This window comes from Dendrobates tinctorius, unplaced genomic scaffold, assembly GCF_039654945.1.
Source record: "Dendrobates tinctorius isolate UK_male_01 unplaced genomic scaffold, ASM3965494v1 ptg000070l, whole genome shotgun sequence".
NCBI classification, from domain to species: domain Eukaryota; kingdom Metazoa; phylum Chordata; class Amphibia; order Anura; family Dendrobatidae; genus Dendrobates; species Dendrobates tinctorius.
Window position 1 is genome coordinate 95,471,323 of NW_027361738.1, and position 27,417 is coordinate 95,498,739.

The window sequence follows — 27,417 nt, forward strand, 5'->3', positions numbered from 1 at the left end:
CTGCCTCCTGATTCACTTGCCTCGTTAGCCACATTTCTTTTTTAATAAACTAATTTATTTTAGTTAACAAGAGTTTGTAAAAGTTGATTTGCCTTCCTACGCTCCACTACCCCCCGAATACTATAGGTCAGAGAGCAGTGTCTGGTGGTACGCCCACCCGCCCCTATTCTCCTCCATTACACTGGTCCGCCACCCCCCGATACTATAGGTCAGAGAACAATGTGGTGGTCCGCCCCTATTCTCCTCCATGCCACGATTACACTGGTTCCCCCACCCCGATAATATAGGTCAGAGAGCAATGTGGTGGTCCGCCCACCCGCCCCTATTCTCCTCCATGCCTCGATTACACTGGTCCGCCACGCCCCGATACTATAGGTCAGAGAGAAGTTTGGTGGTCCGCCCCTATTCTCCATGCCTCGATTACACTGGTCCGCCACCCCCCCCCCCCCCCGATACTATAGGTCAGAGGGCAATCTGTGGTGGTCCACCCACCCGCCCCTATTCTCCTCCATGTCTCGTTTACACTGGTCCCCCCCCCCGATACTATAGATCAGAGAGCAGTGTGGTGGTCCGCCCACCCGCCCCTATTCTCCTCCATGTCTCGATTACACTGGTCCGTCCCCCCCACCCCCGATACTATAGGTCAGAGACGAGTGTGTGGTGGTCTGCCCACGCGCCCCTATTCTCCTCCATGCCTCAATTACACTGGTCCGCCACCCTCCCCCCCGATACTATAGGTCAGAAAGCAGTGTGTGGTGGTCCGCCCACCCGCCCCTATTCTCCTCCATGTCTCGATTACACTGGTCTGCCACCCTCCCCCCCAATACTATAGGTCAAAGAGCAGTGTGTGGTGGTCCGCCCACCTGCCCCTATTCTCCTCCATGTCTCCATTACACTGGTCCGCCACCCCGCCACCCTCCCCCTCCGATACTATAGGTCAGAAAGCAGTGTGTGGTGGTCCGCCCACCCGCCCCTATTCTCCTCCATGTCTCGATTACACTGGTCCGCCACCCCCCCCCGATACTATAGGTCAGAGAGCAGTGTGTGGTGGTCCGCCCAACCTCCCCTATTCTTCTCCATGCCTCGATTACACTGGTACGCCATCCCCCCCGATACTATAGGTCAGAGGGCAGTCTGTGGTGGTCCGCCCAACCGCCCCTATTCTCCTCCATGTCTCGATTACACTGGTCCCCCCCCCCCCGATACTATAGGTCAGAGAGCAGTGTGGTGGTCTGCCCACCCGCCCCTATTTTCTCCTCCATGCCTCGATTACACTGGTCCGCCACCCCCCCCCCCCGATACTATAGGTCAGAGGGCAGTCTGTGGTGGTCCGCCCAACCGCCCCTATTCTCCTCCATGCCTCGATTACACTGGTCTGCCACCCCCCCCCCGATACTATAGGTCAGAGAGGAGTGTGTGGTGGTCCGCCCACCCGCCCCTATTCTCCTCCATGTCTCCATTACACTGGTCCGCCACCCTCCCCCCCCCCCCCCCGATACTATAGGTCAGAGCAGTGTGTGGTGGTCCGCCCACCCGCCCCTATTCTCCTCCATGTCTCGATTACACTGGTCCGCCCCATGCCACCAGCTGCTCTTACCGCATTTTCGGGATGGAAGATATACGATGCCGGCGAGTTGTCCACAATGATGACTTTACTCAGTTCTCTTCCCAGACGGCTCAAGTCTTTCACGTAGTTTCCTCGGTGGAACACGCAGGATTCTCTGAAGAGCCGAGCCTTAAAGACGCCCCATGGGTCCAGCAGGTCGGCCACCGGGTCGGCGTACTGAACGAGAGGAGAGGTGGAAAGAAAAAAGGAAATAAATTATCAAAAAGGAGCGTAGGACTGCGCCTTCTCTGCAGACTGCTGTCCTCTATTATCAGCCACTTCCCGCCAGGAATGGAGATGTTCTCCGCTGGGACGAGAAGACTCCTCCATAAAACCTCTGCACAATTATGACATCTTGTATGACGCAACAAGGAAAAGCAGAATTGTTTAATGCAACTGCCGAAAATAAGGCATCCAGCCCCTAAAGGGGACCGGGAGAAACTGCTGCTCCTCCTGGAAATACATTGACAATTGGGCGTTACCAGATGGGGGTCCTATAGGGTCAGCGTTCACCGGACTGTGCAGGGACACGCCATGTTACTCATAACACCTGGAGTCCATTTATTCCTAGATTTCCTGGAGGAATAACAGAGGACGGACACAATGTAGTGGTCTAAAAATAAAAATGCTATTATATGGGGAATGCAGGGATTTACTGAGTCTATGGGAGCATCAATTTTAGGTTTTTTTTTTTTTTTTTTACTTTTTTAAACACAACTTTACATTGTGCCATCTCCATATTATTCCTCATGGAAATTTAAGAATCAGCTGCCTACAGGCAGTCGTGAGGGTGCGAGAAAGTGTCCCTGCAAAGTCCAATTAGTGCTGACAGTATTAACCTTTCCCCCACCGACCGGTAACACCCCACTGTTTATATTCCCAGGAGGAACAACAGAGGTGTGCAGTACAAGGCAACATTTTAATAACTGGGATAGAGGTCACATGATAGGCTGAGGGGGCTCCAGATATGTAGGATTATCCGGCGCCCCCATACTTTGTGACTGCTGGAAGTTGTAGTTCTCTCGCTGGGACGTATTACACCTTAAGGTAACGTAGCCATCTTTATTCCTTGTGGAGATTCAGCGTTATTAAAAGACACAACTAGAAATATCATTTATACAATATATCACAATATAAAACCAGGCGTTCCAGCCACTACAAGAGGTTTACAACAAAAAAACACACGAATAGAAGGGCGGAAAAACTTATTCCAAACCTCTGCTTTATGCCGGTGACTAATCAGGTCAGTGTTCTATCGGCAATAGTACCGCGAGCTACAATGTATCAGAGCAGGCAAAACTGTATCACAGAACATCGGATACAACTGTGACAAACTCCCAGCTGTAAAAAATGGTAAAAGTGTTTGTATGGGAAAAAGAAAGAGACCCCCCCCCCCAAAAAAAAAAAAAGAAAGACAGCACGTCTGCTATCTTCCAAAAATTAAAATGGGAATTTCACCTTGCAGATTTTGTAGTTTTTTTTTTTTCTTCTGGTGCGGAGAAAAAAAAAAAAAGTGCACATCTGAATGGAATCTGCTCCAAACTGAGCACTGGTTAACCAAAAAGGCTGCAAAAAATGCTTCAGAAAAAAAAAAAAAAAAAAAAAAAAAAAAGTTTTCCGAAACTTTTCAAAGCTGCAACAGGAAACAAAAAACTTGAAACATTCCCACAAGAGAAAGAAAACACTTTTCTGCAGCCGTTTCCACTAGAAAAAAAGGTGTCAAAAGCCTTTGTGTGAACACGGTCTTCATTAGATTAACTTCACTTTTATGTGTAGCGGAGCGACATTTTATTGTGTCCAAACAGATAAGGAAAAAAAAAAAGTGGCGCAGTTAGAGTCTTCAATCCTTAGAGCATTCAACATGTGGCCGGGACGTGGGTCAGCCATCCATCCTGTACGATCGCGAAACATTTATGAACACTATAACAAGGTCTCCATGTAAGGGAAGGTAAGAGATTAAAAGTAAGGGTTAAACCAACCTTTCCCCCTCCCAAAAAGCGCCTCTCTAATTCACAGTTTATGCCTGGTATTGCGGCCATTTATCATCCAATTCGACACCAGTGATATCATTGCCTTAGAGACCGACCATTGCTGCCAAGACAGCAGAACATGTGTAGTGCTCACAGGCTCTTTTCTATAGAGTTTGTAAGCGCTGCTCTCAAGGTAGCCGGGATCGCCAGAGCGCGTAAAGCTTACCTCCTAATGACGGCCAGCTTCAGCGCAGTGCTTACAAGCTAGAGAGTGGCGGTGGACGGTCTCCATGGCAATAAACTGTAAATTAAAGAAAAGTGTTCATATCTCAAATTTAGTAAACAGTAAGGCTATGTGCACATGTATGCAGAAAATTTCTGCATAAAAACAGGACTCCATCCCAGAAAACGCGCGTTTTTTTCCGCAATTTTTTTTGTGCGTCCCCAGACACACAGAAAATAGCCAGAAATGTGGAATTTACCGCGAAATTAATGAGCATGCAGCGTTTTTTTTTTTACCGTGAAGCGTTTTTTTTTTCGCGGTAAAAAAATGCATCAATATGCACAAAAAGTGCAAAATGCATTAAAATGAATGGGAAGCTTCTTTTTTGCGTTTTTCCCGCAGAGTTTTTGGTAAATCCGTGGGAAAAACGCGAAAAAAAACCCGCTGTGTATGAACACAGCCTAAAGGTGCTGTATTTTTTTAAAAGCTCTATCCAACAATATCAAGAGAATATTGGGCGCCACTAAGGCTCAAATGAGCCTGGTCGTTAAAGGGGTAATGGAAGCCATATTGGTTCGCACCCAACTTTTCCAGGGCTCAGACGACTCAAGGACTTAATAATCACACTGTTCATGAACGCCCTCTGCACGGGAACAAGTATAAGTTACAGAAAAAAAAAAAAAAAAAAAAACTACTGCACTAATTACAAGCAACTAATGCGCTGCTAATGGCGGCGGGGGCTCAGGAGATGGCATGCGATAATACTAACACCGTACACGGCAGACTACCCATCGCTCCCCTTCCCGCAGGCGACCAAAGACGGCGACCTGCTCATGTGGCAGGAGGAGGCACTGCAGTAGGGGGCGCTACTTTAACCATGGTAACTTGCTACGCACGGCTTCATGAGCTGTTCATGGAAGGTACATTATGAGCGGAGCTCATATGTGGGGTCGTTACCATGAGGTGGGGGGTGGCAGTGGTGGTCGGGGTGTGGGGGGGGGGGGGGGGGACACTTACCCACAAACTAGCAGAAAGCACAAAGACACACTGGTGGACAAAAGAAGCAAGGAAGAAAAGGGAGAAACGTAAGACAATTTCTGAAAAATACAATTCACTCCCTTTATAGATATAAACGAAAAAAAACCAAAACAAAACAAAAAAGTACAAAAATGGGTAAGAGGAGGCATGAGGAGGGGGCAAGAAGCTGAAGTCACCTTGGCCAAGCTGGCTGTGAACAGGACACACTCAAACAGCTCGCCCATCTTCTGAAGAAACTCGTCCACGTGCGGCCTCTTTAAGACGTAAACCTAAGAAAGAGTACAAAAATAAAATAGGCACGTGAAAAACAACTGAGCAAAAAAAAAGTTAAAAATACATTATTTCAAACGTTAAAGAAAACGTGGAAAAAGCAGGGTCTATTTCTAATTTGTAACAAAGAAACAAATAAAATAAACATTAATAACAAATAAAAACTAGATGTGTATTTCCTGAAGGAAGTACAGATAGTGCTTTGAAATGGTGCCCGGGCTGCCCCTTTAACCCCTTTCTGCCATTAGACGTACTATCCCGTCCATGTGCCCTGGGACTTCATCCCCAGAGACGGGATAGTACGTCACAGCGATCAGCGGCGCCCACGTGGTGAGCGCCGCTGATCGCGGCTGGGTGTCAGCTGATTATCACAGCTGACACCCGGCACAATGTGTCAGGGGCGGTCACGGACCGCCCCCGACACGTTAACCCCTTGCACACCGCGATCAAACACGATCGCGGTGTACCGGGGGTTAAAGGGAAGCATCGGCAGGGAGGGGGCTCCCTCCGTGCTTCCCTGAGCCCCCCACAGCAGCGCAATGTGCAGCGCTGCTGCGGGGGGGCTCTTTCCCTGCTCCCTGCAGGTCCCCGGATCCAAGATGGCGACGGGGGCCTTCGGGGGCCTGCAGGAAGCTGACTTCCTCAGTGCCTGCAAAGCGCAGGCAAGGAGGAAACCTGCACACTGCCTGTGACTGATCTGTCACAGTGATCTGTGATGTGACAGATCAGCAATCTGTCACAGGACAGTGATGTCCCACCTGGGACAATGTAATAAAATAAAAAAAAAAGTGAAATTTTTTAAATAATCGCTAAATTAAAAAAAAAAAAAAAAAAAAAAAATATCCCCTAATAAATTCATTTTTTGGAAATAAAAAAAAATAAAAAGTACAAATATTTGGTATCGCCGCGTCCGTAACGACCCGCCCTATAAAACTGTCCCATTAGTTAACCCCTTTAGTGAACTCCTTAAAAAATAAAAAACGAAGCAAAAATAATTATGTATTATCATACCGCCAAACAAAAAGTGTAATAACGTGCGATCAAAAAGACGCATATAAATATCCATGGTACCGCTGAAAACGTCATCTTGTCCTGCAAAAAACGAGCCGCCACACAGCATCATCAGCGAAAAAATAAAAAAATTATAGTTCGCAGAATAAAGCGATGCAAAAATAATTATTTTTTATATAAAATTCATAAAACCGACAAAACATAAAAAAACGACCTAAATGAGGTTTCGCTGTAATCGTACTGACCCGAAGAATAAAACCGCTTTATCTATTTTACTGCACGCGGAACGGTGTAAACGCACCCCCCCAAAAGAAATTCATGAAACGCTGGTTTTTGTTTATTCTGCTTCCTAAAAATCGGAATAAAAAGCGATCAAAAGATGTCACGTGCCCGAAAATGATATCAATAAAAACGTCAACTCGTCCCGCAAAGAATAAGACCTCACATGACTCGGTGGGTCAAAATACGGAAAAATTATAGCTCTCAATATGTGGTGATGCAAAAACTATTTTTACAATAAAAAGCGTCTTTTAGCGTGTGACAGCCCCCAAATATAAAAACCGCCATAAATAGTAAATCAAACCCCCCGTTATCACCCCCTTAGTTAGGGAAAAATAATAAAATTAAAAAAATGTATTTATTTCCATTTTCCCATTAGGGTTAGGGCTGAGATTAGGGTTAGGGCTAGGGTTAGGGTTGAGATTAGGGTTAGGGGTGTGTTGGGGTTAGGGTTGGAGTTAGAATTGGGGGTTTCCACTGTTTGGGCACATCAGGGGCTCTCCAAATGCAACATGGCGTCTGATCTCAATTCCAGCCAATTCTGCGTTGAAAAAGTCAAATGGTGCTCCTTCCCTTCCAAGCTCTGCCATTCGCCCAAACAGTGTTTTACCCCCACATGTAGGGTATCAGCCAACTCAGGACAAATTGCAAAACAACTTTTGGGGTCCAATTCCTCCTGCTACCCTTAGGAAAATAAAAAATTGGGGGCAAAAATATCATGCTTGTGGAAAAAAATGTTTTTTTTTTAATTTTCACACCTGGGCGTTATAAACTTCTGTGAAGCCCTTGTGGGTTCCAAGTTCTCACCACACATCTAGATAAGTTCCTTATGGGGTCTAGTTTCCAAAATGGGGTCACTTGTGGGGGGTTTCCACTGTTTAGGTACATCAGGGGCTCTCCAAAAGCAACATGACACCCGCAGACCATTCCATCAATGTCTGCATTCCAAAACGTCACTGCTTCCCTTCCGAGCCCCGATGTGTGCCCATACAGTAGTTTTCTCCCACATATGAGGTATCAGCGTACTCAAGACAAATTGGACAACAACTTTTGGGGTCCAATTTCTCCTGGTACCCTTGGGAAAATAAAAAAATTGGTGACTAAAAGATCATGTTTGTGCAAAAAATACGATTTTTTTATTTTCACGCCCGGGCGTTATAAACTTCTGTGAAGCACTGGGGGGTTCAAAGTGCTCACCACACATCTAGATAAGTTCCTTGGGGGGGGGGTCTAGTTTCCAAAACGGTGTCATTTGTGTGTGGTTTCCACTGTTTTGGTACATCAGGGGTTTTCCAATCGCGACATGGTGTCTGATCTCAATTCCAGCCAAAAACGTCAAATGGCGCTGCTTCCCTTCTGAGCTCTGCCATGCGCCCAAATAGTCGTTTACACCCACATGTGGGGTATCAGCGTACTCAGGACAAATTGCACAATAACTTTTAGGGTCCTGTTACCCTTGGGAAAATAAAAATTGGGGGTGAAAAGATCATTTTTGTGGAAAAAATATGATTTTTTAATTGTACCGCTGTACGTTATAAACTTCTGTGAAGCCCTTGTTGGTTCAAAGTTCTCACCACACATCTAGATAAGTTCCTTGGGGGGGTCTAGTTTCCAAAATGGAGTCACTTGTGGGGGGTTTCCATTGTTTAGGTACATCAGGGGCTCTCCAAATGTGACACGGCGTCCAATATGAATTCCAGCCAATTTTGCATTGAAAAAGTCAAACGGCGCTCCTTCCCTTCTGAGCTCTGCCATGCGCCGAAACAGTGGTTCCCCCCCACATATCAGGTATCAGCGTACTCAGGACAAATTGCACAATAACTTTTGCAGTCCAATTTCTCCTGTTACCCTTGGTAAAATAAAAAAAATTGAACCTGAAGTATTTTTTTTGTGAAAAAACCCTCAGGGTCCACTGTGGTGGGCGGGGCCCCTCAGGGTCCACTGTGGTGGGCGGGGCCCCTCAGGGTCCACTGTGGTGGGCGGGGCCCCTCAGGGTCCACTGTGGTGGGCGGGGCCCCTCAGGGTCCACTGTGGTGGGCGGGGCCCCTCAGGGTCCACTGTGGTGGGCGGGGCCCCTCAGGGTCCACTGTGGTGGGCGGGGCCCCTCAGGGTCCACTGTGGTGGGCGGGGCCCCTCAGGGTCCACTGTGGTGGGCGGGGCCCCTCAGGGTCCACTGTGGTGGGCGGGGCCCCTCAGGGTCCACTGTGGTGGGCGGGGCCCCTCAGGGTCCACTGTGGTGGGCGGGGTCCAATGTGGAGCCTGGGGTCACTCAGCTTTCGATTTGGCGCGCCAGCCCTTTAAGAATCACTTTGGCGCGTCGGCCCTTTAAGAGCTAGTTTTGCCCACTGGGCTTCTAAATCCACTTTGGCGCACATTCTCTCTCAGGGGCATGCGTCATGTGATGAAGCTAGATTTGCATTTGTGCTGTGGGTTTCGCTTTAAGAGCTGATATTATCTGCTAGAAACTGTGTCCTGGAGAGGTCACGTGACGTTCGTAGGCGTTGGCATAGTAACTGGGTGTGCCTGCGCATATTAATGAGCTTAACTGCCATTTCAATCGCCTCAGGGCACGTTTTCCCTGTGGCAACATTTTCCCATTGAAAAGCATTGAGACAATGCATTCCAATGACGGGAAAAAAAAATTTCAAATGCAAATTGCGCAAAAACTACAAATCCGATTGACACGAAAAATACTTAGCACACCTCTCGTGGACGCTGGCTTCGAAACGACACCTCAACGGAAGTCTGTGCGTGTAGCGGTTCGGGCCGCATTAATTGCGGAAATCAACTGAATAATAAGAATAAGTTAGCAGCGTTCGGATTACAATATAGAGGTTTTTTCAAACCACTATAACTAACCGAAAACAAAAATAGAAGAATTAACACATTTAGCTCCTTGGAGCCATTTTTATTTTCTTTTCACCTTTTTAGTTTTTGGATGACACCTGGATCGGGGCGTGATTTTTATTTGCTTTGTTTTGCACAGTAAGTTGTAGTTTCTATGACCATTTTGGTGCGCGTACGACTTTCTGATATATTTATGCAATTTTGGGGAACAGTAAGTTAACTCAAATTTCAGTATTTTTTTTTTTTTACCAGATACAGATATTTTATTATTTTGCATGAAGCAGTGTCAAATAGGTTATTTTTTTATGTCGCCAATTACATTTGGAAAAATTGAGTAATTTAAACGCTTTAAATACAAAAAAAAAGGATTAACAAAAAAATATATATATATTTTTTTTTTTTTTTTAGGGGTTCTTGAAACCGCAATTGCTTATATATTACACTGCAAGGCATCATGGGTGTCCCACATGGCTGACGAGGGGTCTTCAGATGGACGACTTGGCTTCCTCCTAATGCAAGTAATCGAGGATAGGCCCGGCACAGTGTAAACAGCCTATCCTGGATTACTTGAACCAGGCTGAAGCCCACGTCACCGGACGATCCAGGAGCCATCTTCACTCCACGTTTTCAACCTCTTGATTTGACGTCTGATCAATAAACTGAAGATAACACGAGATACTAACGATAATAACAGAAACTAAAAACTCATAATGGATTATATCAATTACAAGGAAAAGCGCCATAAAAATTGTAAATAAAAAAAAAAAATAATATATATATGCTGTTTAGTTTTAGTAGATTAGTACTCCGCTACAGGACCTCATGGGAGGAGCATCAGAGACCTCGTGGGCGGGACTGACCTCTTTGGTGACCTTACCTGATGTATCGTTCCATCGATTTCAACTGGGACAATAAAGTCAGCGTTATTAATTGGCTGCAAGGAACAAAAAAGGAAAAACACACCCAATTATAGGGAAATATGAAAAAAGAATTTATTTTCTTCTTTTGAGAGGATTTTGCTGCTTATGAAAACATGATAGACACAGAATTCAGAATGGGAGTCATCAGACAGGTTAGGGATAACCAGCAAGAAAATACATTACAAAAAATACACAAATATAAAAAAAAAACAACAAAAAAAACAAGAACTTTTCTTCCAGAATGTGACAGAGGCGTTTAACAACGGGTGGGGGGATACGTATGATGAGCGGCAGACAGGGGCAGCACGTGGAAGAGACCCAACAATACCTTAAATGAACTGTGCACCAGGGTCTCATCCAGGTCGATGACCACACACTTCTTTCCAGAATCACACGCTTTCAGCTCTGGGAGGAGGTATTTTGTAGGTGGCTAGATGGAAAATAAAGCAGAAAATGCAGGACAGAGAATTAAAAAGGAGGCGGTCACATACAACATATCATCTCCATATACAAGCCACCAAATACGTATTATATGACCCCCTCTGTCTGATTCTGGAATCCAGCATCTGATATTCCCAACATGGCCCCTTTAAATAGAAATCATCTGTCATTAGCAGAGTGTCCAGCAGAAGGCGCTCCGAACCGTCGCTTCTGGGAAACCTGCACTTGTTTTTCTGTGTGTAAATTGCCTCTTCAGAGAGGAAGAAGACTGGCACTCTATAGCGCCTCCTGCTGGAAGCGGCAGTCCTACAAGTCACTATCGACCCATTAACGAGCCTTGCAGGAGGACTTAGAGTAAAAGCCCAATCAGAATCTCAATTTGCAGGTGCAGTGTTTCGGGTTATTGCCCTTCATCAGTGCGGCCCCCTGGACAGGTGACAGATTATTGGGGTGTTACCACAAACGTATCCCATAACACAGCTGAAGAAAGTGCTCCAGACACATCCTGAACTGCAGAACACATGAAGTGGACATTATTATTTTTTAATTTACTGCTACAATCCCCGTTTGCTGTCATCTACTGCAACATTTCATGTAATGGTATATAGCAGTGCCTACTGAATGTTTGCTAAATTCCTTTGTTGCATTGAACTCAATACTTATATAGCCATGTTGGGGCCAGTAGAGATGCTATCAGGAGCATGGTGTTACTAGCATATGGCTGTAGCCAGGCCCTGTGCCTTTGATTGTCTAACCTCCCCTGGTGTGCTAGGCAATTGGTAATTTATACCAAATCAGTTCACACAATCCCTCTCACCTGATCCTCTACTCAGTCCTATATATTCATATGCCTCCTAGGGGGGCACATGTGCGGGTCAGGCACGTGTGTCTCCCTGCAGCATAAGTATCACTGCAGCAAAAGTATAGTGAAGATGCAGTTATTACTACGGCAGTTAGTCTCGGCTGGAGTCAGGACCCCACACTAGGTACCTGTCTCTTTTTGGTATGTCTGCTGAGTAAAACCCCCGTCACACATAGCGATCTTACCAGCGAGATCTCGGTGTGTGACACTGACCAGCGACCGCCCCCCCTGCCGGGTATCGCTGATCGTCCTGGAATGGCCTGGACATTTTTTTGATCGCTGGTCTCCCACTGGCCAGCACACATTGCTGCGTGTGACAGGCGGGAGACCAGCGCGCTGGTAACTAAGGTAAACTCAGGGTTTCTAAGCAGCACGTGGCGCTTAGAAACACGGTGTACCTTAGTTACCAGCTCCATGCATCAGCGCGCTGGTAACTAACATACACAGCGATGCGCGCGCTCGGCGTTGCTGGTGCTGATCGTTGGTGAAGCTGCCTGTGTGACAGCTCACCAGCGATCATGTAGCGACACACCAGAGATCCTGACACGTTGATATCGTTGTCGGGATCACTGGTGCGTCGCTATGTGTGACGGGGCCCTTAGCCTTTCTTTTAACCTTATTTCTTCACCATGTTTACATATGCCCTCACAGTGTTTGCTCCTTTAATCCTCACTCTCCTTCGCTATCCCCAAACCCCAGCACCCTCTAACCAAATAATCATCTCGCCTTCCCTCTTTCCTCCCCACCTGACCTCCTCTGCTGAACTGCTCCTCAACCTCAAATCTGTCCGAATGAAACATAAAACAAGCTGCCCACTCTCCTTCTCCCACCTGCTCTCCCTTTCTCTGCTGGCGACATATCTCCCAATCCTGGATCCCCACAGCTCATACCCCCCATTACTTCCCCTTCCCACCGCTCCCTATCTAATAAGAACTACCGCAATCTTTCCAACTTAAAACCTGTGCCATTGACACCCAACCCCCTGCTCCCTCTCTCGGGAGCACTTTGGAATTCCCGCTCCATCTGCAATTTTCTCCATGTGATTCATGACCTCTTTCTCTCTCACAATCTTGCCTTCCTTGGCCTCACAGAAACATGGCTGACACCCTCTGACACCGCTTCCCCTGCTGCGCTGTGTTACGGCGGCCTCCACTTCACCCACACTCCTCGCCCTGGCAATAGACATGGTGGAGGAGTGGGTCTTCTCCTTTCTTCCAACTGCACCTTAAACCCAATCCCACCTCTTCCCTCCCTGATCCTCCCTTCTTTTGAAGTCCACTCTGTCCGCATCTACTCTCCCTCCAACCTCCAAGTGGCCGTCATATACCAACCTCCAGGCCTGACCACTGCCTTCATTGACCAATTCTCTACCTGGCTTCTTCATTTTCTTTCAACTGACACCCCCACTATCATCATGGGTGACTTCAACATCCCCACTGATACCCCTCAGTCAGCAGCCTCCAAACTCCTGTACCTTACTTCATCCTTTGGACTTACTCAGTGGTCCTCTTCAGCCACCCACACAGACGGACACACATTAGACCTGGTCTTCACCCGTCTCTGTTCTCTTTCTAACTTCACCACCTCTCCTTTCCCTCTATCTGACCACAATCTACTCACTTTCTCATCCCTGTCCTCCTCACCAGGCACCCATGTCCAGCAACATGTGCACCCCTGCAGAAACCATGCGCACCTAGACACCCACGCGCTCTCTGACTCTATTCTACCACTGGCATCCATATCCTCACTCCACGACACAGACAGTGCCACTACTTTCTACAATGCTGCTCTCGCATCAGCTATTGACGCGGTTGCCCCTCTCATTCATGGCAGAATGTGACGTATCAACAGACAACCCTGGCACAATAACACCACTAAAAAGCTCCAGGATTGCAGAGCGGCGCTGGAAGAAAACAAAGATGACTTCACTGCATTCAAACAGGCAACACTCGATTTCAAATCTGCCCTCACCTCTGCTAAACAGGCCTACTACACAACCCTCGTATCTTCCCTATCCTACAACCCCAAACAGTTATTCAAAACTTTTAACTCCCTCCTCCGCCCACCACTGCCCCCTCATCTCTGCCGAGGACTTTGCGACACACTTCAAAAATAAGATTGACCAAACAAGGCAAGTCATCATCGCTCAACCACCACAACCCCTTTGTATACCAGACCAATGCCCAAACCCCATAACCTCACTCTCCAACATCACTGAAGAGGAGCTTAGTTGTCTCTTCTCCAAATCGCAACTCATAACCTGTGCACTCGACCCCATCCCATCCCACCTCCTCCCCAACCTCACCACCACACTTATCCCATCCCTAACCCACCTCTTCAACCTATCACTAACATCCGGTACCTTCCCTTCTGCTTTCAAACATGCCACAATCACGCCTATCCTTAAAAAGTCAACCCTCGACCCAACCGCCATGTCCAGCTATCGCCCAATATCGTTGCTCCCATTCGCTTCCAAACTCCTGGAACAGCATGTCCACGCTGAACTTTCCTCCCACTTATCATCTAACTTGCTCTTTGACAATCTACAATCTGGTTTCTGCCCCCATCACTCCACTGAGACAGCCCTGACCAAAATTACTAACGATCTACTTACAGCCAAAGCTAACGGACAATACTCTATACTCCTGCTTCTACACCTGTCCTCTGCCTTCGACACAGTTGACCACTGCCTCCTACTACAGATCCTCTACTCCTTCGGCATCAAAGACCTCGCCCTATCCTGGGTCTCCTCATACCTCTCCAACCGCACATTCAGCATCTCCCACTCCCACACCACCTCCTCATCCCATCCTCTCTCTGTTGGAGTCACCCAAGGCTCTGTTTTAGGACCCCTACTCTTCTCAATCTATGCACTTGGTCTGGGGCAACTCAAAGTCCCACGGATTCCACTACCACCTTTATGCTGATGACACTCAGATCTACCTCTCTGGCCCAGACATCATCTCTCTGCTGTCCAGAATCCCAGAGTGTATATCAGCCATATCCTCCTTCTCCTCTCGCTTCCACAACCTCAATGTGGACAAATCTGAACTCATCATCTTTTCTCCATCTCACAGATCTTCCTTACCCGACCTAGCTATAACAATTAATGATATCACACTTTCCCCAGTACCGGAAGTCCGCTGCCTCGGAGTAACCTTTGACTCTGCCCTGTCCTTCAAACAGCATATCCAAGCTCTTTCTACCTCCTGTCGCCTCCAGCTCAAAAATATTTCCAGAATCCGTCCTTCCCTCAACCCTCAATCTACTAAAATGCTTGTGCATGCCCTGATCATCTCCCGCCTCGACTACTGCAACATCTTTTTCTGTGGTCTCCCTGCTAACACTCTCGCACCTCTCCCGTCCATCCTTAACTGTGCTGCCCGACTAATTCATCTCTCTCCTCGCTACTCCTCTGCTTCTCCCCTCTGCAAATCTCTTCACTGGCTCCCATTCCCTCAGCGTATCCAGTTCAAATTACTAATACTGACCCACAAGGCCATCTATAACCTGTCTCCCTCATATGTCTCTGAACTAATCTCCTGATACCTTCCCTCACGTAATCTCCGGTCCTCCCAAGACCTCCTTCTCTCCTCCACACTTATTCGCTCCTCACCCAACCGCCTCCAAGACTTCTCCCGAACTGCCCATGTTCTCTGGAATTCTTGGCCCCAACAAGTCCGACTATCAACCACATTTGGATCCTTCAGACGGAACCTGAAAACCGACCTCTTCACGAAAGCCTACAGCCTGCAATGACCCCGCTACCTCCTTCTCTCACCACTACCGGTGATATCATATCAACCAACACCGGAACTGCTGCAACCCCCCAGCCTACTGTCTCCTTCCCCACCATCCTGTAGCATGTAAGCCCGAAAGGGCAGGGTCCTGTCCCCTCTGTACCAGTCTGTCATTGTTAGTTTACTGTAAGTGATATCTGTAATTTGTATGTAACTCCTTATGTACAGCACCATGACATCAATGGTGCTATATAAATAATTTATTTTTATTCATCCGTAGCTGTTAATGCGCTGTTCCCATGTAACAAACAATTTTTTCCCCTCCATTACCTCCAAGGAGTTAAGAAAAAAAAAAAAAAAAAAAATGTAAAAAAAAATTTTTCCTGGTTTTGGAAAACTCGTCCCTCCCGGCTGCAGTTTGTTTCAAGATAATAATAATAGAAAATAATAATGCTAAATCAAATCCCCTCCCCTGGTCCAGCACTGAGTGTCCACTGCAGTGCTGACACCATGCGGACAGTGACACGGCCAATCAGTGAGCTCAGTGGCTTGTGTCATCAACTTGAGCAGAGATTCGGAGCTCAGTGATTGGCTGCAATGGGAATCAGCGATGAAGACTCAATACTGGACCTGGGAAATGGATGTAAAGCACTTTTTTTTTTTCTTAAATAAACTGCAGCCAGGAGGAATCTGAAAAAAAAAAAGTGATCTGAAGCATGATGCTGCTCAGCTGCAGAGTCGGCAGCATTACCATTTCCAACACTGGGCATTAAGAGGTTTTCTATTGTGCAGGGCAGAAAGGGTTACACATCCAATTTTTTTTTTAACTAACATAACTTGTCCAGCAGAGGGCGCTCGGTCATATATAATAACACTATGAACCGTTATCAGAAAAAAACAACAATAATAAAACTAAAAGTCACATTCAGAAATAATGAAATTTTCTAGAACATGGATGGAAAATGAAAATTAAGGGAAAAAAAAATGGTGGGGGGGTTAAAAGGAGAAAAAAAAAAAGGGGTAAAATAAATACATACATTGGGAATGGAAATGACTTGCGTCTGATCGCCCTACGAGAGAAAATAAAGAGACGGGTTACTACCTCCTGGCAGTAGGGAACGCCCCAGGTATACACTGGTGGCCGCGGTATAACAATGACGCAGCGGGCTCTCACCTTCTGAACGCCGCCGTTTTCTTCCACTGGCGGGGGCAGGTGGCTGGTGTTGTTGTTGCCGTTCGGTGGCTCGACGTTGTAGCTCCGGAAGCAGCAGAATAGCGAGCTGAAGATGCTCCGGCTCCGCGGCTTTTTCAGGCTGATATTGCATTGTGACACTGGAAAAGAAAAGAAGCGTCAGGAAGAGCGCCGCCCAGTGGTAGGGCTGCACATGGCGCAAGTCACAGCTCCCCCCCAGTAGGCGGCATCGGCGAGCGCTCCCTTCCCTTTGGGATAGAGCTCTTTGCACACACGACTGGTCCCCAAGAGATAGCGACTCAAGAGTTAATTGGGCCAAACCTACACGTGGCGGGAGCCCCCTAGTGGTCCCAGCAGACAAACGCAATATTTAAAGGGTATGTCCACCTCTCTCCCCCCAAACTCCAGGAAAGATGAAGCAACTGTGGGGAAATCTTAGAAATCAAGACAATGAGGACAAATTCATCAATAGATCTCAACAGAAAAATGGGCAAAAAAAAAAAAAAAAGTTACACACGTAGAAAGTTGCAGAAAAACGGAGCCAGTTTTGGGGCGGGTTTTTTTCCCTCCAGACGTCTGGTGGGTTTACAGCGCGATGGACGTCAGAGCGGCCCCTAAACCACAGTGGTGAGGGTCCTAGGACTGGGCGGCTCCTCTGCGGAGAACGCGCGCTGGCGATCAGCCGCTCCGTCCTCCGCATCATTATTTATTTAGATTTCCAGCTGGATTTGAACAAAGCAACAAAAAGGAAGCAGGAAGGAAAGCGAGCGAGAGCCGGGCCAGGCTGGTCACAGGGTCGCACGCTGGGGGGTATCCGCCAGAACATGCCGATACGGGAAGATGGGGGGAGCTCGGTGGTCTCCAATCTGTGGCCAAGCCCCAACTCCCAGCATCCCCGGACAGCTGCCGGCTGGGAGTAGTAGTTCCACAGAAGCCACCGGTTGGAGACTACCAACGTGCAGCGTGATCTGCTACATTAGATGCCATCGAACTACAACTCACAGCAGCTCTTCTAATTCCGAGAAGCACAACCCTCAGCATTCCGGTAGTGCAGAGCCGCCGTTCCCTTAGGGCGAAGTAACCGCGGCCCCCGAATGTAAGGAATGAGCAGATCCAGGATGAAGGGAGCAAACCATCATCGGTGAGAAGCTTCAGGTTAGGGCAGAAGAAAAGATCGCAGATCTCAGGATGACATGTATGACCGGATCCCATCAGGTGGCGGCAATCATGAAGCGCAGACCCCCGCATCCCCATTTGGGGACCTGCCGAGGACCTCAGCGCTGGAATGACAGAGGCAGGAAGTGGAGCGTCGGCGCGATCGGCATTCCTCCCCGTCCCTGGCCGACAAACAAACCTTTCTTCTACACATGGAGCCGGAGGACGTTGCCCCCCAGAGTAACACCTAGTGCAGCCCCCCGAAATACACCCAGAGCAGCCCCCCAAAATACACCCAGAACAGGCTCCGGAGAAAGGCCAGCACAGCCCCCCCCCGGAGTAAGGCCTAGCGCAGCCCACCCAGAGTAAGGCCTGGCGCAGCACCCCGAAATAAAACCCAGAGCAGCATCCCGGTGTCACATCATAAAATTAGATACAATACTGTGTATCTCATGGGCTTTGATACTGTCTGCTGAGCTACTGTATCTAATCCTGTCTGATACCATGTTCTAAGCTGCTGCATCTAATCCTACCATAGGATACTGTGTACAGAGCAGCTGTATCCTGTATCCAATCCTACCAAGTGTGATACTGTCAGCTTAGCCAGTGTATCTAATATTATGTGTAATACCGTCTGCTGAGATTTCAATCTCATTAATGGATTAGATACACGGCTCAGCAGTCAGTATCACACAGGATAGAATTAGATACACGGCTCAGCAGTCAGTATCACACAGGATAGGATTAGATACACGGCTCAGCAGACAGTATCACACAGGATAGGATTAGATACACGGCTCAGCAGACAGTATCACATAGGATTAGATACACGGCTCAGCAGACAGTATCACACAGGAGAGGATTAGATACACGGCTCAGCAGTCAGTATCACACAGGAGAGGATTAGATACATGGCTCAGCGGTCAGTTTCACACAGGATAGGATTAGATACACGGCTCAGCAGTCAGTATCACACAGAAGAGGATTAGATACACGGCTCAGCAGACAGTATCACACAGGATAGGGTTAGATACACGGCTCAGCAGAGAATATCACACAGGATAGGATTAGATACACGTCTCAGCAGTCAGTATCACATAGGATTAGATACACGTCTCAGCAGACAGTATCACACAGGATAGGATTAGATACATGGCTCAGCAGACAGTATCACACAGGATAGGGTTACATACACGGCTCAGCAGTCAGTATCACACAGGATAGGATTAGATACACGGCTCAGCAGTCAGTATCACACAGGATAGGATTAGATACACAGCTCAGCACAGTATCACACAGTGCAGGATTAGATACACAGCTCAGCAGTCCGTATCTCACAGGATAGGATTAGATACACAGCTCAGCAGTCAGTATCACACAGGAGAGGATTAGATACACAGCTCAGCAGTCAGTATCACACAGGAGAGGATTAGATACATGGCTCAGCAGTCAGTATCACACAGGAGAGGATTAGATACACGGCTCAGCAGTCAGTATCACACAGGATAGGGTTAGATACACGGCTCAGCAGACAGTATGACACAGGATAGGATTAGATACACAGCTCAGCGGTCAGTATCACACAGGATAGGATTAGATACACGGCTCAGCAGTCAGTATCACAGGATGGGATTAGATACACGGCTCAGCAGTCAGTATGACAAAGGATAGGATTAGATACACAGCTCAGCGGTCAGTATCACACAGGATAGGATTAGATACACAGATCAGCAGTCAGTATCACACAGGATAGGATTAGATACACGGCTCAGCAGACAGTATCACACAGGATAGGATTAGATACACGGCTCAGCAGACAGTATCACACAGGATGGGATTAGATACACGGCTCAGCAGACAGTATCACACAGGAGATGATTACATAGATGGCTCAGCAGTCAGTATCACACAGGAGAGGACTAGATAAATGGCAGCAGACAGTATCACACAGGATGGGATTAGATACACGGCTCAGCAGTCAGTATCACACAGGAGATGATTACATAGATGGCTCAGCAGACAGTATCACAGGATTAGATACCCCTGAGCTGCAATTTCCCAGCATGCCCTGTGTGTTGTGGTATGATTACTTTTGTGCTTTCTCCCTGTTATTCACCACCCGTCATCTTCCAGGTGGGATTCTTGGCTCCGCACAGATGAAGGCGAGATCTCGGCCGCTAAATATCCAGAAGTCGATTAAAAACTTGTCTGCCGGACCAAGACAGCGCCAACTACCGGCCTCACCTGCAGCGCCAACTACCGGCCCCACCTGCCCGAGCTCAGACTGTAAGGACGCAGCAGATCACTCCTGCACGAGGAATCATAGAGGTACCCGGCAAGCCAATTCTCCACCATTTGTATGACCTGCGCTTGCAGTCAGTGAGCAGGAGCACTTTCTGAGAGTTAATCAGGGCAGCAAAAATCACCAGGAGTTGTGGTTTTGCAACAGCTTGAGAGCCACAGGTTTAGGTAAAAGACTACACAGTAACTTCTAAAAGTGTGTATCCCTTTAAATGCAGATAGATTGTATCATCAAGAGCGGAACAATGTATCCGGCGTCCTCACATTTGACAACAGTGACATTTACTGGGGCCTTCTGCACCGGACGTGAGCGCTGGATGCACCCACCAGGCCATCGCGGGGAATCGGGGACTTGAACTCCGGCCAACGCCTTCTGTGCTTTCCCACAGAGTGAACTGATCCGACTCCGGATCTCCTAGAACGCTGCACACCAAAGTCTCCTCCAACAGCGCAACCAGATACGGCCTACACTCAGGACTCTGCACATCAACGTGACGACCACCGGATGCCATCCGAGGGCCACTTAAAAGGGCCAATAACCACGAAGCTTCTAATAATCCGATCACCGAATATACAAGTCATTTGGGGGGGCTCGTATTGACCTTCATTGTGTGGATCCTTTCTAAAAACTTCCTCCTGCCATTTTGGGTTTACAGCTCTCCTGCAGTCCAATGTGTCTCCACATATTTGCCGATCTCCCACAGGCCCCGTGTATGCCATAGAATTCAATGTAGCCCCGTCATATAGTATAATGTAGCCCGAGTATAATGAAGCCCCCTCAGACTATAATACAGCCTCCCATAGAATATAATGTAGCCCCCCCAGAGAATATAATTTAGGCCCACAGTCCTGTACTCACTCACTGATTAAAAAAACAAACAAAAAACAAACAATCCTTACCTCCTCCTCGTTCCCTGCGCTGCTCCAGGCTCTGGTCTCAGCAGCTACACTGCCCGGCACACAGTGGGTGCGATGAAATGACGTCATCTCGCACCCACAGTGTCAGAGGGGAATGATGGGAGTGGGAGCGTCAGCTGACTCTCTCCTCCATCATTGTTTTCAACTGTATTGGCGGGGGGGGGGGGGGAAAATCGGTGCTGGCGCCAGGCGGGCCCCGACTCACAGGCCCCACAGTGGCTCCATGATATGCTATTAGCGGCACGCCACTGGATGGGGGCCCCTAGGAGTGCAGGTGTCCTAGGCAGCTGCCTGGTCTGTCTGCCGCTAATGCCGGCCCTGTGCTCACGTGGCTATTATGGCGCGGCCTTGCTTAAAGTGCATCATGAGGACGGCGTAAAGTGAATCCAGTAAAAAGCTGCATGAAATATTAATGTCGGCGTGTTCAAGGCCAAGAACAACAATGACTTCAATATCCGCCTCAAGCGCTTAGGACGTGATTATATCGTGCAGTCCTCGGTATATCCCCCCCATCCCATTGTGCCCCCCGTCATTGACAGTGGAACAGAGATGTGAACAGTCTTCGCCCCACTGTGCGGCCATTCTCCAAACTAAGGAGGACAGGATCTAGAGAACAGCGACATTTTCTATTCACAACTTTGCCCCTGCAGCCATCAATGCTCAAGGACAGAAACTCCATAGATACTCTGCTTAATGCCAGCCCTAAATAGAAGTGCAAGTCGTTGATTTAGAGAAGAAAACATTCAGGTACTTCCCGCTTTTTGGAAAACACACTTGGCACTATTTTTTTTTTTTTTTTAAATAAGATTTAAAAACATATCCTTAAAAGAAAAGTCCACTAAAAGGAGGCTGCTATATAGTACATCCAATTTGCTTGAAATGTGCATTTACAAAAAAAAAAAGTTATCAGCTGCTGGTGGAGCTGCAGGCTCGGGGTTCAGTGGGCATTCCCTGCGAGGCTGCTCTGTGCCTTCTCCCACAGCTACTCCTTCTGTCACACTGCCTGAGCAGCGCACGCCGACAATCCTGTGAGTCTCCTCCAGGGGTCACACACCCAGCTGCCTGTGGAGCTGCAGGCCCAGACTTCAGTGGACGTTCCCCGTGAAGCCAGTCCCTTCCTGAACGCTTTAACCTGTGTGCCAGAGTCTACTTCACCTCCTTCACCAATATGGCTATGCAAATCGTAATTTTAGAGAGAAGACACGGGTCTAGAAGTGACCTTGGAGATCTAAAACCCTGGAATCACGGGGACTAACAATATAGACAGATGCAAAGGAAAGAGGAGAGGGCTTCACCAGCGACCGGGGGCTTGTGTGTCATCTATGACTGCAGTCATCTGGGGCGCATTAATCTGCACAGAAGCTGTGCACACAAAACGGAATTTACTAAAACCTCATACTATTTGCAAGGTTCTTTTTTTCTAATTCTAAATGCACTGGAGCAAAAAAATAAATTTAACATGGATGTAAAAGATTTACAGATGGGAAAGAAAAAAACAAAACCCCAGTGCAGCATGTTGTGCTGGAGCACATCGGGGGACGTCGCTGCCCCGGCACATTGAGGTTGCACCTTTGTTGGTTCGCAGCTCAGCACGGAGGAAGTGGTTTGCGCTGAAGCTTTCTATTATGGCTCTGAGCCCTGCAGGTCTGCCCGGTATTGGCACGAGAAACATACCTGGCAGGATTAGATCATAATGCGGATTTCCGACATGACTCATTAGGACAGGCCATTACTGATTGTTAATGCTCAGGGTGCAGGAGATGGTGGTGGCACGGAAACAAGAGGGGGGTGTTGTTTTTATCTAGAAGCGATGCCAACTCCTCCAGACGATGCCAGAAACGCCGCACCATTTATATTTACCCGGAATATCCCTCATGGCCAAACTACAGCTCTCACGATCAGCGCCATTTATCGACATCAGTGTCAGTCTTTACTGTCGCTCCGGCATAAACCAGGAGGCATATTACACTGGATTGAAGCCGTCTGACTTCCTGCACAATCTGCAAAACAATCCATTGCAATGTGGAGAGGCAGTGAACAGTATAGCACATAGAGCAAGTCGGGATCCCATGCAGATACATCCATTGACTGGATGCTGGCGATACGCCGGATCAGCAGAAAGCTAAATAAACCGAATACTGATTGCAGCGGGCGTGCAGCCACTGCAGCGGAGCAGTAAAGCGAGCCGCTCTCCTAGACACACGCTGTGATCTCATCATCTTGCAGATGCCGCTGCTTGGCGATCTGGATTCAGCCAGGAGTAACCGGCAACGTAAAGGGAGGAACATTAATGTTACATCTCCCCTGTAGACTCGTCCTGGACATCTGACCGTAGAGAGTCACCGATAATACACAGACCCGACCATCACCAGGTGCACGATGGCAACGTCAGACTGTATCGCGGAAAACGTCAGGGAGGAGGAATGACAGAGCCGCGACCAAGAGGACATGACGAGGGCAAAGTAAAGTCCTTTAGTGCGCAGGCGCCGGGAAAGGTCAGAGAGGCCCAGCGCCTGCACACTGCACTACTTTACTCTGCCCTCAGAGATCAGTATGCCTGTGCAGGAGCGCGGTGCTGGGAAGCCATGAAGCAAGCAGGAGGGCGGCATCGCAAGAAGATGGGAGGCGCCGAACCCAGACCTGCGACACCCATCCGACCGGACCGCCCCCGGGGTGAGTATAATAAAAGTTATTTTTCTTATCCTTCAGTTCGGATCGGTGGCAGATATACAGTATTATAAAGTGTAAGATAAGCCCTGAAAGGCGGTGGCTGCATCTTATAGCGGTCAAACAGCTGACAGGTTCGCTTCAACCCGTTCTGCACCTTTTTGTAGCAGAAGTTGCATGCTCCTCCTAAAGAGAGTAAAAAACTTAAGCAAGATTTCCAGACATACATAAAATGACAATCGGCTAGACAGCATTTGCTGAAAAATTGTGGCTTTTGAAAAAGTCAAAACAGAGGAATCGACCACAAAAACATCTGGAAAAGAAATGCCACGTCCACTATGGCAAACACACGAAAAACTAAACAGGTGAACGCAACAAATAGACACAAATGTAAAGAATACGGCACTGATCAAAAAGGCTAAAACCAGCAACAAATGCAGCATTGAACCAGGCGCCAAAAAACTGCAAACAAAGTTCTGCATATTGTTAACCAATGTTACGGCAGAATTCTGCCTCGGGGCCGATATTCGTACATTTTGCTCAGCAGCACAGGACAAGGGGAGCAAACTCTCAGCAGGACAGATTATCATTCTGACTCTGGATGTAAAAACGGTCTCCAGTCACTGACTGGAGGCACCGGCGCCCCCTGTAGGTAACGCAGCCCATTATGCAGATCTTTTGGTGCCTTGTATGCTAAGTATACATCTCCAGAAAGTTATGTAATATCCACGTGATCAGATACCATTGGCAGCGCTGCCAGAGAAGCTCGGACCCGTTACCTGCACAAGGCACTGGGCGCAGCGTCGCTACATAACATTCTCCGCTGTTTTGGGCAAAACTGCCTGGATGACGCGGCTAAACCGAGACCTCGCTGTCCAGAAATACATCAGCACAGCCCAAGAATAGCAGCAGGCCACGACACATGGTGACAGATGCCAACCGCCAGACAGCGGGCGACGTCACGCGGTGCCAACCACCGGGCGACGTCACGCGGTGCCAACCACCGGGCGACGTCACGTGGTGCCAGACAGCGGGCGACGTCACGCGGTGCCAGACAGCGGGCGACGTCACGCGGTGCCAGACAGCGGGCGACGTCACGCGGTGCCAGACAGCGGGCGACGTCACGCGGTGCCAGACAGCGGGCGACGTCACGCGGTGCCAGACAGCGGGTGACGTCACATGGTGGCAACCACCTGGCGACGTCACGCGGTGCCAGACAGGTGCCAACCACCGGGCGACGTCACGCGGTGCCAGACAGCGGGCGACGTCACGCGGTGCCAGACAGCGGGCGACGTCACGCGGTGCCAGACAGCGGGCGACGTCACGCGGTGCCAGACAGCGGGCGACGTCACGCGGTGCCAGACAGCGGGCGACGTCACGCGGTGCCAGACAGGTGCCAACCACCGGGCGACGTCACGCGGTGCCAGACAGGTGCCAACCACCGGGCGACGTCACATGGTGCCAACCACCGGGCGACGTCACATGGTGCCAACCACCGGGCGACGTCACATGGTGCCAACCACCGGGCGACGTCACATGGTGCCAACCACCAGACAGCGGGCGAAGTCACATGGTGCCAACCAGGGCTGTGGAGTTGGAGTCTGTATAAAATGGACCGACTCCTAAAATATATAATAATTTGGTTCAGTGCAGGATGTGCTGTAAATGTTTCATAATTTGGGAAAGTTATCAAATGTCCTATAAATGTCCGTTCTGTTCCTGATCTAAGGATCTCGGCTATTAGTTGAGATGAATCTGTGCTGCACTTTATGCCCATGCTCAGAAGTGATCAGGACTGGTGCCAACCAAAAGATAGCAGGCCACACCAGATGGTGCCAGTTGCAAGTCACCACTTACCAGGCATGTCATGGCGGGACATAGGCTCCTTCTAATGATCTTTTTACACCTAGGCCTGCGACAGAGACAAGGGGACATCTTTTTTGTCTAAAGGAGAGAAGGTTTAACCATAATCACCCGATGGGGATTATTTACTGCAAGAGCAGTGAGATTATTGATTCTTTACACTATCCCGAGATTATGGATTGTATACAATAAGACTGGGGATTCTTTACAGTAAAAGTGGTGAGACTGTTTGCCATACAATATAATCGGTCATTCACTGCCTTACGTGATATTACATTACAGGTCAGGGTACTGGATTCTGTGATAGGACGTTCATCCAGGGAACTTGCCCGACTGCCGAATGTGAAGTCGCAAAGAAAATGTTCCCCTAATATGGAGCCATTAGCTGCCCGATGAGGTTTTTGCCTTTCTCTGGATCAACATGTGGTGAACTCGATGGTCTTAGGTTTACCTTAAAACTGAAAAACTTTGATGGGGTGGCGAAAGAGGGAAGACGTGCAGGTGGGAAGGTGCACTGAGCACCTGTGCTTGGTTTGAACAGTCATTCTGTGCCGACACTGCCTTTAAAGAGTAGACAGACTGGTTGCTAGTGCCGTGCTGTCAATCATCAGGCTGGAACTGTTACAATGTTTCCATGGTAATGGAAAGAAAAAAATGTAAGTAAAAGAGATACAATGTTCCCACCAGTGGCCAGTGTGAGTGTGGAGCAGAACTCCTGCATTTTCTCCTGTGTGACCCGCGTCACCATCACATCCTGCGCCATGTAAAGCGCAAAACACCTGCGGTCCCCAAGGTTAAAATCAGCCTGGCCCTGTCCTTAGGGGTAAAGTGTGACACGCTGGACTCGTGCCCCGATTGCCAGGCCCCCAATGTCTGGGTCACTGGTAGAGGAAGGCAGAGGAAAACAGAGCTTCACTGTGGATGTGAATGGAGGAAGAAGGTTTTAACACCCAGTTCACACTGACAATGCAAACCGGGTATAGAGACCCAGCAAACCTGATAGATGGCCAGATCCTCGGCCAATATCCCTCGAGCAGACACAGCAGTCCATACCGACAACAGAATACTACATCAGAACCAATGACATGTGACACCTACCGGCCCGGAGACGGAAAAGAGGCCGCAGGGCCCAGACCCCAAATCAACATTAATTGATAGAGTAGCCAAGCGATGTGCCAATCATTTACTGCAAGTCCTAAACACCCCTTAAGGAGCTATCTGGACTATCCCTTCCCTATCTCCCTTTTAAAAGAGCTATACTGGGGGAAATAAGTATTTGATCCCTTCCTGATCTTCTGTTTGCCCACTGACAAAGACATGAACAGTCTATAATCATAAGGGTTGATTAGTTTTAACATTGAGAGATAGAATATTAAAAATAAAATCCAGAAAATCACATTGTATACATTTATTTGCATTTTGCAGTGAGAAATAAGTATTTGATCCCCTACCAACCATTAAGACTTCTGGCTCCTACAGACCAGTTAGACGCTCCTAATCAACTCGTTACCTGCATTAAAGACAGCTGTCTTACATAGTCACCTTCACCTTTATAAAAGACTCCTGTCCACAGACTGAATTAATCAGCCAGACTCTAACCTCTACAATATGGGCAAGACCAAAGAGCTTTGTATGGATGTGAGGGGCAAGATCATAGACCTGCACAAAGCTGGAATGGGCTACAAAACCATAAGTAAGATGCTGGGTGAGAAGGAGACAACTGTTGGTGCAATAGGAAGAAAATGGAAGAAATACAAAATGACTGTCAATCGACATCGATCTGGGGCACCATGCAAAATCTCATCTTGTGGGGTATCCTTGATCATGAGTAAGGTGAGAGATCACCCTAAAACTAGACGGGGGGGAACTTGTTAATGATCTCAAGGCAGCTGGGACCACAGTCACCAAGAAAACCATTGGTAACACATTACGGCGTAAAGGTTTACAATCCTGCAGTGGCGGCAAGGTCCCCCTGCTCAAGAAGGCACATGTGCAGTCCGTCTGAAGTTTGCCAATGAACACCTGGATGATTCTGTGAGTGATTGGGAGAAGGTGCTGTGGTCAGATGAGACAAAAACTGAGCTCTTTGGCATTAACTCAAGTCGCCGTGTTTG

At 48.2% G+C, this 27,417-nt stretch overlaps 1 protein-coding gene across 3 annotated transcripts in view; it reads right to left on the reverse strand.

The window, feature by feature from the left end:
* The window catches only part of LOC141095821 (CTD small phosphatase-like protein), a 52,541-nt gene that overhangs the window by 15,445 nt on the left and 9,679 nt on the right, over positions 1-27,417 (reverse strand). The window contains exons 2-9 of one of the 3 annotated variants that reach the window (XM_073582163.1): positions 16,382-16,539; positions 16,245-16,277; positions 10,493-10,594; positions 10,122-10,178; positions 5,014-5,106; positions 4,817-4,846; positions 3,803-3,877; positions 1,646-1,783 (exon numbers count right to left, since the gene is read on the reverse strand). In XM_073582163.1, the coding sequence (XP_073438264.1) occupies positions 3,806-3,877; positions 4,817-4,846; positions 5,014-5,106; positions 10,122-10,178; positions 10,493-10,594; positions 16,245-16,277; positions 16,382-16,539 (545 nt within the window). In that variant the 3' untranslated portion in view covers positions 1,646-1,783; positions 3,803-3,805. Of the gene's footprint in view, positions 1-1,597; positions 1,784-3,802; positions 3,878-4,816; positions 4,847-5,013; positions 5,107-10,121; positions 10,179-10,492; positions 10,595-16,244; positions 16,278-16,381; positions 16,540-27,417 lie in introns of those variants that run through there. The other 2 variants (XM_073582161.1, XM_073582162.1) reach the window with 2 other exon arrangements.